Here is a 14,230-nt window from a genome sequence, read left to right as displayed (position 1 = left end):
TTGCCAGTCTCCAAAGATGCCGCAAGATCTTCTTAGCATAATATGGCACTGATAACATCAAAGTGATTGTATTAAAATTAAGCGAATTAGATAGGCTAATATTGTCGAAGGCTTTCACGGTCAGAGTTCATTGGTTCTTGTAGGTTATCCGGGCTGTGTAACCGTGGTCTTGGAATTTTCTTTCCTGACGTTTCGCCAGCAGCTGTGGCAGGCATCTTCAGATAGGCTAATGCTTATCCAATGTTTTTTGAATGGGCATTTGTTTTAGGGTGCTTTCGTACATACTGAATAATACACTTTCAATGCACTTTAATGCTCTGCAAGTGGATTTTGCCATTTCACACAGTCAAATCCAGCCGCAAAATGCATTGGAGGTGGATCGAAAGAGTATTATTTGGCATGTGTGAAAGCATTTTTTTTGCTAGCGAGCGTTTGACTTTTGGGATCAATGGCACAGCATCTGGTTTGCATGCAGAACATAAGAACATGAGAAAGGCCATGCTGGATCAGACCAAGGCCTATCAAGTCCAGCAGTCTGTTCACACAGTGGCCAACCAGGTGCCTTTAGGAAGCCCACAAACAAGACGACTGCAGCAGCATTGTCCTGCCTGTGTTCCACTGCACCCAAAATAATAGGCATGCGCCTCTGATCCTGGAGAGAATAGGTTCCAGGTGCAATCCCTGACATTTCCACATCTAGGATCTCGAGTATTATATACTGGGAAAGATACCCTGGAGGGATGCTGCCAGTCATAATAAGCAATACTGGTGCATATTGACCATACTGGTATATAGGTCAATGGGTAGACCCAGCATAAGGCAGCTTCACATATTCTCGTGCAATATGCCTCCATTTTTATTTAGTATATGTATGGATTTTAAAGCCACATTTCCTTTGCAAGTCTGCAATTCCACAGCTACGACTTAGTCAGAACCAGCGCAAAGTACCAACGCCCATCCCACCCTTTTGCCCCTCCTCCTTTAGCCGAGGCGGGCCATCACCCGTTATTGGCAAGGAGCTATCCAATGGCTAGCAAGACTCCCCTTGACGCCCGACCCCTCCACCAATCATCATCGGCGGAACAACACTCCCCCTCCCCCCCCCAAGGCGTATCCTTTCGCTGTCCGTTAGACCCGCGAGGGCGAAGCCAGCGACGGCCGCCATCTTGCGTGTGGCGACGTCCCCTCAGCCTCGTCCCCCCACTTAAAAAAAAAAATTAAAATAAAACCATGGACCGGAGGATGTCTTTCGGCGACGGGGAGGCCAACCCCAAACGTCCTCGATGTCGACAGTTCAACGTCTGAAAAATAATCTTTTATGTGAGAAGGAAGGAAGGGGGGGGGGAGAAGGAAGGAAGGAAGGGAAAGAGGAAGGCCGCACTCAAGATGGCGCCGGCGCCACCCCCGCCGCGTCCCGGGCGGGGAAGGGCACGCGGCCTGCGCGTGACGTCACCGCGCCGCTGGGCATGGGCAGGTGGGCAGGAGCAGGCGAAGTTTGGCCCCTGCGAGCCGGAGGGAGTGGAAGGCGGAGGTCGAGGCGGGCGCTGCTCCGGCGGCTGGGCGCGGGGCTCCGGCGTTGCCGTTCCCCTTCCTCCGGGCCTGCCTTTCCCCTGCGCCTGAGCCTGGGCTGCTGCCATGGCTGCCGAGGACTCCAGTGCCCTGCCCTGGTCCATCGACAGGGATGACTACGAGCTGCAGGAGGTGATTGGTGAGTGGGGGCCGGCACGTGGCCGGGGGGGGGGGGAAGAGAGAGAGCTCGGCCAAGAGCGGGGGGGTGGCGCCGATCGCCTCCTGCTCGCGTGTTCGGAGAGAGGGGCGTGTGCGCGCGTCTCCCTGCGCGAGTTCCCCTCTTGCCTTTTGCAGCCGGAGCGAATGCATGAGGGCGTGTGTGCACGCGCGTGTGAATGTGCGTGCGCGTGCCTCCTCTTTCTGCACGAGTTGGCTGTTTATTTTCACACATTTGTAGCCCGCCCTCCCCGGCAAGTCGGCTCAAGGCGGATAACAGCATTTAAAACCTGACGATCGTGTAATAGTAGAAAAGGGCAAGAGCCCAGTAGCACCTTAAAGACTAACAAAAATATATTTTCTGGGAGGGTATGAGCTTTCGTGAGCCACAGCTCACTTCTTCAGGTATCTTCAGAGTGGGTAGCCGTGTTAGTCTGTTTGCAGGAGTCAAAAAGGGCAAGAGTCCAGTAGCACCTTAAAGACTAACAAAAATATTTTCTGGTAGGGTATGAGCTTTCCTGAGCCACAGCTCACTTCTTCAGATGCTTCAGATTCTTCAGATACTGAAGAAGTGAGCTGTGGCTCACGAAAGCTCATACCCTACCAGAAAATATTTTTGTTAGTCTTTAAGGTGCTACTGGACTCTTGCCCTTTTCTACGACTGCAGACAAACACGGCTACCCACTGTAATAAAAATAAAATTTTACCTAAAAACTAGTAATCAAATTTTGCATCCCGAGCTAATCTTCAGATACTGAAGAAGTAGGGTATGAGCTTTCGTGAGCCACAGCTCACTTCTTCAGATACTGAAGAAGTGAGCTGTGGCTCACGAAAGCTCATACCCTGCCAGAAAATATTTTTGTTAGTCTTTAAGGTGCTACTGGACTCTTGCCCTTTTCTACTACTGCAGATAGACTAACACGGCTACCCACTGTGAATGATGGTCTACTACTACTACTAATACCAACAATAAAATTTTACCTAAAAACTAGTAATCAAATTTTGCATCCCAAGCTAATGCGTGAGGGGTGCGCGCGCGTCTCCCTCCTCTCTCTGCGCGAGTGCCCCTCTTGCTTTTATTTATGTATTTATTTATTTTCAAACTTGTAGTCCGCCCTCCCCAGCAAGCCGGCTCAGGGCGGAGAGCATCATTTGAAACCTAACAATCATGTAATAATGACAGCAATGCCATCCAACGAATAAAATTACACCGAAAAGCCAGTAATCAAATTTTGCAGCCTGAGCTAATGCACGAGGGGCGTGTGTGTATGTGAATGCTCGTGCGCGCGTCTCCCTCCTCTCCCTGCACGAGTTCCCCTCTTGCTTTTGCAGCCGAGCCAATGCAGGCTCTGGCACCAGGGGGGTGTGCCCGGTCTAGCATGGACGGCGGAGTGTGCATGACGGCAGAGGGTGCGTGCGTCTGTGTCTGCTGGAGTGTGCGCCGCATTTGTCTGGGAGGGGTGGGATCAAGGGGCCTAGTGTTGCACACTTGGCGAGTGTTGTGTGTGTGTGTGTGTGCGTGCTTGTGGCCGCTCCTGGTGGTGCTAGGGCTACCCCTCTTGTAGCTGTGCTCCGGGAGAGTGAGCACTTTGCAGCCAGGCTTTGCATGGCATTTGTGGGGTGTAGCATGGGGGGGGGGCGTAAGAGCATGTGCCTGCTCCTAGCCTAAAATCCTTTTTTGGGGGTTCAAATATCTGAATTACTTCGTTGTAGAGGTCCTTCACACCTTAGGCCTAGAAAGGAAGAAGTTTTGTGTGTCCCTAGAAGTGCCAGAGTCTAGCCCCCAAATTATGACATCCACACGTGAAAAGACCCCACTGTTGCATGAACACATGAAGCTGCCTTATACTGAATCTGACCCTTGGTCCATCAAAGTCAGTATTGTCTACTCAGGCTGGCTCTCCAGGGTCTCAGGCAGGGGTCTTTCCCGTCACCTGCTTGCCTAGTCCCTTTAACTGGATATGCTGGGGATTGAGCCTGGGACCTTCTGCATGCCAAGCAGAAGCTCTACCACTGAGTGCCTACGAAGATCCAACCATGGTGGCATGTGCATGTAACAGGGTGAGACGTATTTGTATGCTTGGGGTTGGTATGTTCCTCCATCTGTCAGCTCTTGGTGACAGGAAAATCTCTTCTGGCTGTGTCTAATGCTGATGATTAGTGGGCTAGGTGTGTGTGTACATGCCTGTTATACTTGAGGGGTGTGTACGCTTGTGTGTGTGCATACACAAACTTGCAGAGTTTGTTTTTGTGTATGCCTTTATGATTCCCCTGTAGAAGCATGCGTCTGTGCTTGAAAGTCCCCCTTGAAAGTCCCCCTTTAATGACATCATTTGCATTTTGGAGACATGTTCCTGGTATGTGTGTATGGCAATGCTATTGCTTTTTAGTAGTTACATTGTTCTTTGTGTGAGAGACAGATGTGCCTCCTGAGTTTTTGTGTATGTGGGTACGCATGCTCAGACCAGCATGCTTCTTCAGAGGGGTGTACATCTTACAACTGCATGCTTCGTAAGGGGTACATAAAACTTTGTGTGCACTTTTTTTTTTCAAATGTGTAGTCCGCCCTCCCCAGTGAGACGGCTCAGGGCAGATAACATCATTTAAAACCTAACAATCATAGAATTAATAATAATAAAATCAACAATAAAATTAAACCTTAAAACCAGTAATCAAAGATATCCCTCTTTGGATGCGGTTAAAATAGACTAGTCCTTGGCCTTCTTCTGAAACTAGGCATAGTTAAATTGTGGAACTCCCTGCCCCAGGATGTAGTGATGGCTGCTAACTTGGAAGGCTTTAAGACGGGAGGGGACATGTTCATGAAGGAGAGGGCTATTCATGACTGCTAGTCAAAATGGATACTAGTCATGATGCATACCTGTTCTCTCCAGGATCGGAGGAGCAGGCCTATATTAGGTGCTGTGGAACACAGGCAGGACAATGCTGCTGCAGCCGTCTTGTTTGGGGGCTTCCTCGAGGCACCTGGTTGGCCACAGTGTGAGCAGACTGCTGGACTTGATCTGATCCAGCAGGGCTTTTCTTATGTTCATCTGTAGGTATGCTGCCTCTTCTGTTGTACACCTTGGTGGGCAGTGTGTCCTTACAAAGATCTGGAGATCACCGGGATCTGTTAGGGTGCTGTTCATGGTTTTAGGGAATCTGTTCTTTGAGGGGAAGGTGGGTGGTGCTGCTGTGCATTGTCTGTATGGGAGACACAGATTTCTGCTGTCGGTTGAACGCTTCAGGGATGGGGAGGTTTGAATACCTGTGGTTTAAAGTCTTTGAGGCTCAGGGGGTGTGGCTCTGCTATCATTAAATTTTTTTGGAATTGGGTTCTTTTTGTGTGTCCTTGGAGTTTGTGTCTGGCCAAAAGCCATGAAAATCCCACACGTGCAGGGGAAATTTGACTGGCTGTTTCTGCACCTTTACTTGCTACAATACCCACTGTCTGCTTTTGTTCATCTGCTTCTTCAGATCTCGGGCACGAGTCTGGAGACTCAAGGAGAAGGCCAAACTTACTTTCTAGGCTTTGGGTGCTGCAGGTTTCCTGTATGAATGTTGCATTGAAGAGTTTGTTATGGGGTTGGAAGAGACCACGCAGTGGTGCGCATCACATGGTGCACCCGAAGAGCCTTGCTGGATCAGACCAGTGGTCCATCTAGTCTGGCATCCTGTCTGACACAGTGGCCAACCAGTTCCTGGCATTGGTATTCATACGTTTACTGCTCCTGAACATGGAGGTTACCTTTAGCCAAGATACCTAGTGGGCCCTGATAAACCTGTCCTCCATGAATCTGTTTAATTCCCTTTTGAAGCCATCTATGCCTGTGGCCATCATGACATTCTCTGGCAGTGAATTCCACATGTTAATGAGAGCCAGCATGGAGTAGTGGTTAAGAGCGGTGGATTCTAATCTGGAGAACCGGGTTTGATTCCCCACTCTTCCACATGAGTGGCAGACTCTAATCTGGTGAACCGGTTTGGTTTCCCCACTCCTATGCATGAAGCTAGTTGGGTGACCTTGGCCTAGTCACAGTATTCTCCGAACTCTCTCAGCCCTACCTACCTCACAAGGTGCCTGTTGCGGGGAGGGGGGAGGGGATTGTAAGCCCCTTTGAGGCTCCTTAAAGGTAGTGAAAAGCGGGGTGTAAAAACCAACTCTTCTTCTTAAACACTTGCTGTGTAAAGAAGTATTTCCTTTTGTCTGTCCGGAATCAACTGCCCATCAGCTTCACCAGATGCCCTCGAATTGTACCGTTTTGGGACAGGGAGAAAAAGTTATCTTTGTCAACTCTGCCCACCACTTGCGTTATTGTATAACCCTCTGTCATGTCCCCCTTTCGTTATCTCTTTTCTAAGCAGGGCTCCTGGGGCTGCATCCCAACACCTTCTGTGGTGCAGTGATCCCACGGGTCAGCCGTGTTTGGTGGCATTGGAAGGGCTGAGGTGAACTGGTTGGCCAGTCCTTAAGAGAGTTGTGATGAAGGGGTGGGGGGGAGATGCCAGAGGCGTAGGGAGCCTGGAAGGATCTGAGAGCAGGGTGGTAAAAGGTTTAGACAACCTGGAGACATTCAGAGAGCCATTCGTGGGTGGTTAGGAAAAGAGAGCAGAATTGAGGGGGAAATGAGGGCAAAAGTAGGCCCATAGGGGCAGCAAGTAAGAAAAGGAAGTATTTCTTCACACAACTCACAGTTAAATTGTGGAACTCCCTGCCCCAGGATATGGTGATGGCTGCCAACTTGGAAGGCTTTAAGAGAGGAGTGGACATGTTCATGGAGGAAAGGGCTATTCATGGCTACTAGTAAAAATGGATACTAGCCATGATGCATACCTATTCTCTCCAGGATCAGAGGAGCATGCCTATTATATTAAGTGCTGTGGTACACAGGCAGGATAATGCTGCTGCAGTGGTCTTGTTTGTGGGCTTCCTAGAGGCAGCAGGTTGGCCACTGTGTGAACAGACTGCTGGACTTGATGGGCCTTGGTCTGATCCAGCAGGGCTTTTCTTATGTTCTTAAGTAGTAAGCCCCTGGAATATAGCAAGGGTTTGTGGAGCTGCCATGGCAGAAGAACAGATGGGGGGTGCTCTTGTGGTTCCAGCTGTGCAAGGTACTTCCAGTTGTAAAGGATGACCAGGAGAGGACCCACAAGCCCTGCAAAGCCTGTCGATTGTCCTTCTGGATGGCTTTTCAGGTAAGGCGGAATCTGGAACCTCTGCCCAGCTGGGCTCCAGGACCTTGGAGGGACCGGACAAGTTCTGATCTCCTCCATTCTTGGAAGTCACACTGGTTTCTCAAGACTGGATCTGGGGTCCCGAATCTATCCCTTGGGCTTGGTTTGCTGGATCTTAGCAGGCATTCTCACACATCTCCTAGTGGAGGAGATGGCCACTGGAAAATAACAGTGGGGTCTTTTCCTGTGTGGACGTCATAATTTGGGGGCTGGACTCTTGCACTTCTGAGGACTTTTTGATTTCTTGTCCGGTGTTGGGCTCTTCTTTTCTTCCGTCACTGTTGCCCTTGTGTTGTGAGAGCCAGCATGGTGTAGTGGTTAAGAGTGGTGGACTCTAATCTGGAAAACTGGGTTCGATTCCCCACTCCACATGAGCGGCGGGTGCTAATCCGGTGAACTGGGTTGGTTTCCCTACTCCTACACATGAAGCCAGCTGGGTGACCTTGGGCTAGTCACAGCTCTCTCAGCCCGACCTACCTCACAGGGTGTCTGTTGTGGGGAGGGGAAGGAAAGGTGATTGTAAGCCAGTTTGATTCTTCTTTAAGTGGTAGAGAAAGTCGGCATATAAAAACCAACTCTTCCTCTTCTTCCACGGCAAGCAGTGGTTTGCCTGCAACCCTGGCCCTTTCTGCTTCCTTTACATGTAATAAATAAGCTGTCCTAGCACAGCAGGATAGTAGCCAGGCTTACAGATAAATCACAGGGAGGCGGCAGGGTTCAAATATAAATGCCAGCAAGGGCCTGACGACTTCATTTTTGTGTCCTCTAAACGGTTCCTGCACATGCTGTCAAGAGCCCCTGTCTGCTGTCAGGGATGAGTGAGTCACTTGTGGGTCAAACTCCCGGGTTGACAGCCATGATGAATCCCCTGCTTTCTCTTCTGGGCTAGCCATTGTCCCTTTCTCAGGTGATGCCCTGTGGGTATGAAGACTGAGGCATGCTATGTATCTGGTGCACCCGGTGAATGGGAGGTCAGCGCAAAGCAAAGTACACAAGCTTCCTAATGCAGGGGGAGGTTAGTGGAGTGGGAAAACAGTCTGGGTTATATTAGCTGGAGTTCTGGAAGTCCATCGCTTTTTTAAGGTCTGCCCTGCGAGCAGCTTTTTCCTTTGCCATGCCCAGGCTTCGTGCAGTGTGGCGATGCGGCATTCTGTGTGAAAGCTTGGGTACATATGCGCAACTGAGATTTGGCTCTCGAGGTTTATATTGCTCTCCTTAGGGGGGAGCGGGAAGTAGGATCTTGTTGAAAATCCTCCCCCCCCCAGTTGTGTACATTGTGTAAACAAAATGTGGGAGGAAGAATTTTTAAAAACTAGCTAATAGGTTTATAGTTTTTATGTAATCATGAAAAGGTATGCAGACTTTTTGGTTACACAGAACTCTTATCAGTTAGATCAGAAAGCTATTGAATTTTTGCTATGTGCAGAATGGGGCTTCTTTGTAATTCAGGGGTACAAAGATGCCCCTTATGCTTATAGTCTTCACCTTGGTATCAGGGCCTTCAAAGACTCATCTGTGGCTGTTTGACTAAACAAATTACCCACCCTTTGTTCAAGTTCAGAACTCCCCTCTCCCTGCTTATTTATTTAAAACATTTCTGTGCCATCTTTCCACCCAAATAGGGTTCCCGAGGCAGCTTAACTCTTCATCTGCTGATGGACAGTAGATTCAGGATGGACAAAAAGAAATACGTGTTCATACAACGAGTGATTAAAAGGTGGCGTTTGCTGCCAGAGGATGTAGTGATGCCACAGGAATAGACAGCTTTAAAAGAGGATTAGGCAGATTCAAGGAGAGGCTACTAGCCACAGGGAGCAAGGGGAACCGCCATGTTCAGAGGCAGTCAACCTCTGAATCGCAGTTCCAGGAGGCAACATTAGGGGAAGGCCTCGGCCTCTACACCCTGGTGCCGGACCTCCAGTAGAACTGGTTGGCCACTGTGTGAGACAGGATGCTGGACTAGATGAACCCTCACTGGTTTGATCCAGCAGGGCTCTTCTTACTCTCATATCGCTGACTAAACCTAAGCCTTAGTTTATATAAACTGTATTTGCTTGCGTGCATCTGTTGAGACAAATAACATGTCATTTTATCTGTGCCCTTCTCTGAAGTGCCACGTGCACCAATGGAGCTACATAAATAATAATTAATTTGCATTTCATAATGACGAGCCAAGCCGATGCCAAATTACAGCCTGTAGGTTTGCTACACTTGTTCTACAACATTGTGAAATTGTCTCCCTCAGTTCTTTTTTCTTTTCTTTTTTTAACAAGTGATTCACCCCTTAAATTGGGAGGGACGTTTGGAAATCATGACTGGAGAAATCATGAACTGCCGAGCGCGTCCTCCCTCGTCTATTAGAAAGTGTTTCCGTTGCCTTTTCAAATGTCTCTGCTGCGGTGAGAGCTGGAAACATTCTTTTTTAATAAGCCGGTCTCTTCGCAGCTCTAATGGGCTTCAGTGCAAAAGTGCCTTAGTTGTCACGAGAACCTTGTTCGATTAGCAGGAGCTGATTTCTAACCAGCAGTTCTCCCTCCCCCAATGTGCATTTTTTGGGGCTCCTCAAGAACATCGGTCCCCAACATTTTTGGTACGGTGACCCAGAAGTCCAAATTGGGAGCCAGCATGGTGTAGTGGTTAAGAGCGGTGGTTTGGAGCGGTGGACTCTAATCTGGTAAACCGGGTTTGATTCCCCCACTCCTCCACATGAGTGGTGGAGGCTAATCTGGTGAACTGGGTTTGGTTTCCCCACTCCTAAACATGAGACCAGCTGGGTGACCTCGGGCTAGTCACAGCTCTCTCAGCCACACCTATCTCACAGGGTGTCTGTTGAGGGGAGGGGAAGGGAAGGTGATTGTAAGCCGGTTTGATTCTGCCTTAAGTGGTAGAGAAAGTCGGCATATAAAAACCAACTCTTCTTCTTCATCTGTAGGAGTGAGGAAACCAACCTGGCCCACCAGATTAGAGTCTGCCGCTCATGTGGAGGAGTGAGGAATCAAACCCAGTCCTCCAGATTAGAGTCCACCACTCCAAACCACCCACCGCTCTTAACCACTACACCATGCTTCACCTACCTGTATCTATAAATCGGCCTTTGCTCAGGTGGTGTGAGACTGCAGAGTTCACAGCAGGAAGCAAGTATTCTGGGATGAGTGGGCGAGCTGCTTAGCCTTGCATTGGCATTGTGCCTGGTAGGAAATGTAGCGTGAACTGGTATAGTGAGGCTCTAGGTTTGTGAGACTGGCCCCGGGAGGCGATAACAGCATTCTTCTGCTGTACTGAAGGCCAGGCCAGGCTGCCCTTAGACTCGGCCAGGCGAGGGTTGGATGTCGAGCCAATGCAGTGAACCGGGACCACCCCGGAGTGAGTTTAGTCACCTGTGTTGTTTTGCCAAGCGATGAGAAGGATGAGAATCTCCCTACTCTCAGTCTGATACTCTAACCACTGCCCCACATCATTTTGTAGGGATGGTTTAGTTTTATAATGGGGTGGGAAGGGGGAAAGGATTAGCATTCTTGCTCGTTTTGATCATTTTAAACGAAAGTTCATAACTCTCTCTAGAACGTGACTTGTATGTTACCAATGCACTTGGTCAGGTTCAGAGATTTCTGCCAACCTAAGGAGCAATCCCTCTGGTAGGAAGGCCCTCTTCTGTCAGGGGCAGGACCCTTAGATTGGTAAAAGGCTCTACACTTGGGACTGGTAGGGCACGACCTAGAGTTCCCTGCATCTGGCTGCTCAAATTAAACATTCTTTCACAATTTTGGACTGACAGCATATTGTACTTTAAAATGTGTTGAAATCTGAATTGAATTATGACATCTTCTCATCCCCCCTCCCCAATTTGTTCCGGCACTGAAATATTGGCATCCCGGATGTGACTAAATGCATTGCAAAGAGTGTATGTAATTTATAGGAAGTGGAGGGTCAAGAGTCGCCTATGGATTTCTTCCTTCCCAACTGGAAGTTTTGTAACTCAGACAGAGGGGAGCAAACCACCCTTTGCCTTATTCCCTACCCTTGCAAATCAGGTGTGCGTCCTCCCAGTACCTCGTACAATCCAAAAACTTCCATTTGTGACTTCCAGGAATCTAGCAGAGCAAAAAGCATTAAAGCTTTTGAGCTTCCTTCGAGCTGGCAGTGGCTGTGCAAACCATGTTGACACAAGTCACAATTACAGAGGGGAAAAATTTCCTCGTGCTGCTCCTCCGCCTGAAAAGTACCCACGCAGCGATCTCGTGTTTACTCCACTGGGCACCGTGCCATCTCCGCGCCACTGTTTGCCAAACGCTTCAAAAAGAGGAAATCCCCTTGTGAAATGTCCTTGCTTTATCTAGGGCGCGAGAGGGGAAAAAATCTGTTACTCAGCACGGGTCTGAATCATACTGTTTTAAGAGGTATGCATTATATCTGTGACACGATCCTAGATTAGCCTGAAATGACGGACAGCTGAGAAGCCGCTGTGGACTTAGGTCCGAGATCCTCGGAGTGTGACGAGGACAACTGTTGAACAAAGGTGCAGATCAGCTTGTGTATGTTCGTCTCCCCCCCCCCCCCGGGTGGCCCAGTGCACATAGGGCATTGTGTGCATATGTGCTGTGATTCTCTGCCCTGAACTGTGCTTCCTGGGAAGGCCGGCGTTTGTTTTTAAGCAGCCCGCATTTCTGGTCCTTAAGCCTGTGCCCACAAGCCGTGGAATGATGCAGGATAGCAAAATGTTGGAGAAATGTATTTATTTGTTTACTTCGTTTATATCCCACCTTTCCCCCCAGTGGGGCCAAAATCCTTCTCCATTTTAGCCTCACAACCCTGTGAGATAAGAACATAAGAAAAGCCATGCTGGATCAGACCTAGGCCCATCAAGTCCTGCAGTCTGTTCACACAGTGGCCAACCAGGTGCCTCTAGGAAGCCCACAAGCAAGACATCCTGCCTGTGTTCCACAGCACCTAATAGGCATGCTTCTCTGGTACTAGAGAGAATGGGTATGCATCATGACTAGTATCCATTTTGACTAGTAGCCATGGGTAGCCCTCTCCTCCATGAACATGTCCCCTCTTAGAGCCTGGGGTAGGGAGTTCCACAATTTAACTAGTTTATGCTGAGAGCATGTGACTGGCCCAAGGTCACCCAGCAAGCGTCCATGGCAGAGCAGGGGTTCACACCTGTGCTAGCCCAGTGTTCTAACCGCTACACCACACTGGCTCAAATGGGATGCTTGGTTAGGAAGACAGGCTGTGACCAATGAGAGACGGCTCTGAGGTTCAGAGCAGGGTTTGGATCCAGTATGTTGGAATGAGCGCAGAGTTAGAAATAGGTTTCTATTTGGATTTTGGGAAACCCCCTTGACAAAGCACCAGATGCAACGTCATATAGTGGCAGTGTACGGTGTAAACTTGATAGCTCAAGGCAACTGCTGTTTGCTAGCGATGCCACAGCCACACATGCTTCAAATGTTATGCTTTCCTCACGTTGAAGTTGCTTTCAGAGGTGCGTAATGTTGAGGTGTCACAGAGGAAGGAGTCAAGATATCCCTTCTACACTCGCTGCAGTCTGAAGTCAAACTCGCACATCCGAGAGCAGGAATAGAAGGAACCGGTTAGCTAGCAACACCGCCTTCTGCAGACCATGAGATTTTGTGGCTCTGCTAGGGTAGCAATAGCATGTGCCGCAAGACCACACCGGTGGTGTATGCTGGGGAAGAGCAATGGGAGGTCACAGACAAAGATGCTCTTGGACGTTCATTCCTAGAGAGTCCAGTGGGAGGGGCCATGGCTCAGTGGCAGAGCATTGGCTTTGCTCGTAGAAGGTCCCTGATTCGATCCACAGCATCTCTTGTCAAAAGGTTCAGGTAGTCAGTGAGATGAGGAATATCTTTACCTGAGATCCTGGAGAGGAGGAGAAGAAGAGTTGTTTTTTATATGTTGACTTTCTCTACCACTTAAGGGAGAATCAAACCAGCTTACAATCTGTTGGTGGGGCTGAGAGCTCTAAGAGAGCTGTGACTAGCCCAAGGTCACCCAGCTGGCTTCGTGTGTAGGAGTTGGGAAACCAACCCGGTTCACCACATTAGCTTCCGTCGATCATGTGGAGGAGTGGGGAGTCAAACCCTGTTCTCCAGATCAGAGTCCGTCGCTCCAAACCACCACTCTTAACCACCACACTACACTGGCTCTCTGCCAGTCATAGTAGACAATGCTGGCTTCGATATATGCCAGTATTTCTCATGCGCTAGCTCTGAGAAGGACCTGGCAGGGAGGATGCTGGAATCAATTATCTCAAACAATGTAATTGTGACTGATTGACGGGAGATACACAAGAGCAGGTTTTTAAAGTCTGACTTGGCAGGCTTTTGAAATCTCTGCAGAACTAGTGCATTTCTTTCCCTGTCCCAGCCATGCTTTTATAGTTTTTATGTTAGGCATTTTAAATGAGATTTCTGCGTTCAGTTGAATTTCTTATTCAGTGGCTTGGGCCAAACAGTGAAGTGTAATATTCTGAGTAGCCTAAGACAGCGTACTGATACCTTTGTGTGTTGAGTCTGGGCTGGAATTCTACCAGACTTTCAACAGCGCAGTTCTATTCTAGTCTAAACCCAATTATTTCAACGGACATTTAACTCTGCATAGGATAGCATGGTAAGTATTTAAAAACTGGTCTCCTGCAATGTAATTGAAAATTCAAACTGGTTAAATATATGGATATGAGAAAGAAATGGAGAAAGTTTCTATTACTATTGTTAGGATTAACAAGATTCTCTTATTAGCTATTATACCTATGACTTTTCTCTTGTACAACAGTGTTGGACTGAGTGATTGTGCTTTTAATATGCTTATGGCAAAACATTAATGGAAAGCTAAGCCCATTAACATGGTCCTGTGCCATTTGTCTGAAGTTGGATTTTAATTTAGCTGAGCTGCTAAAAGAACAGTTATTTAATGGGAATAGCATAATGAAAACTGCAAGTGAGAAAGATGTACAAACAAGATGTACTGCAAGCGAGAAAGATGTACAAACAAGAATAAATACTAATTACCCAACATTAGATGATATCGAGAAGGCTTTTTGAAGAAGGACTTAAGGCAGCTGAACAAAAGAAGATTCAGACATCAGAAGAAGCCAAGAGAGAATTGGATGCAAGAAACAGGTTGAGGCTGAGGCGAAAAGAGAAACTAAAATAATTGAAGAAATAATAGATTGGGGTGTAAAAATTAGGGTAAAGGCACCCATAGAGTATAGAGACCGTTGCTAGAAAGGTTTCCCAGAAGATAT

At 48.3% G+C, this 14,230-nt stretch overlaps 1 protein-coding gene across 1 annotated transcript in view; it reads left to right on the top strand.

The window, feature by feature from the left end:
* Window positions 1–1,632: 1,632 nt before the first annotated feature.
* The window catches only part of OXSR1 (oxidative stress responsive kinase 1), an 89,756-nt gene continuing 77,158 nt past the window's right edge, over window positions 1,633–14,230 (top strand). Inside the window, exon 1 of the mRNA XM_056857376.1 lies at window positions 1,633–1,708. Within this exon, the coding sequence (XP_056713354.1) occupies window positions 1,636–1,708 (73 nt within the window). The 5' untranslated portion in view covers window positions 1,633–1,635. The remainder of the gene's footprint in view (window positions 1,709–14,230) is intronic.

The sequence above is a fragment of the Euleptes europaea genome, chromosome 11 (assembly GCF_029931775.1).
Source record: "Euleptes europaea isolate rEulEur1 chromosome 11, rEulEur1.hap1, whole genome shotgun sequence".
NCBI lineage: Eukaryota > Metazoa > Chordata > Lepidosauria > Squamata > Sphaerodactylidae > Euleptes > Euleptes europaea.
The sequence above is the reverse complement of the archived record's forward strand: the minus strand, read 5'-3'. Positions and strand labels throughout refer to the sequence as shown.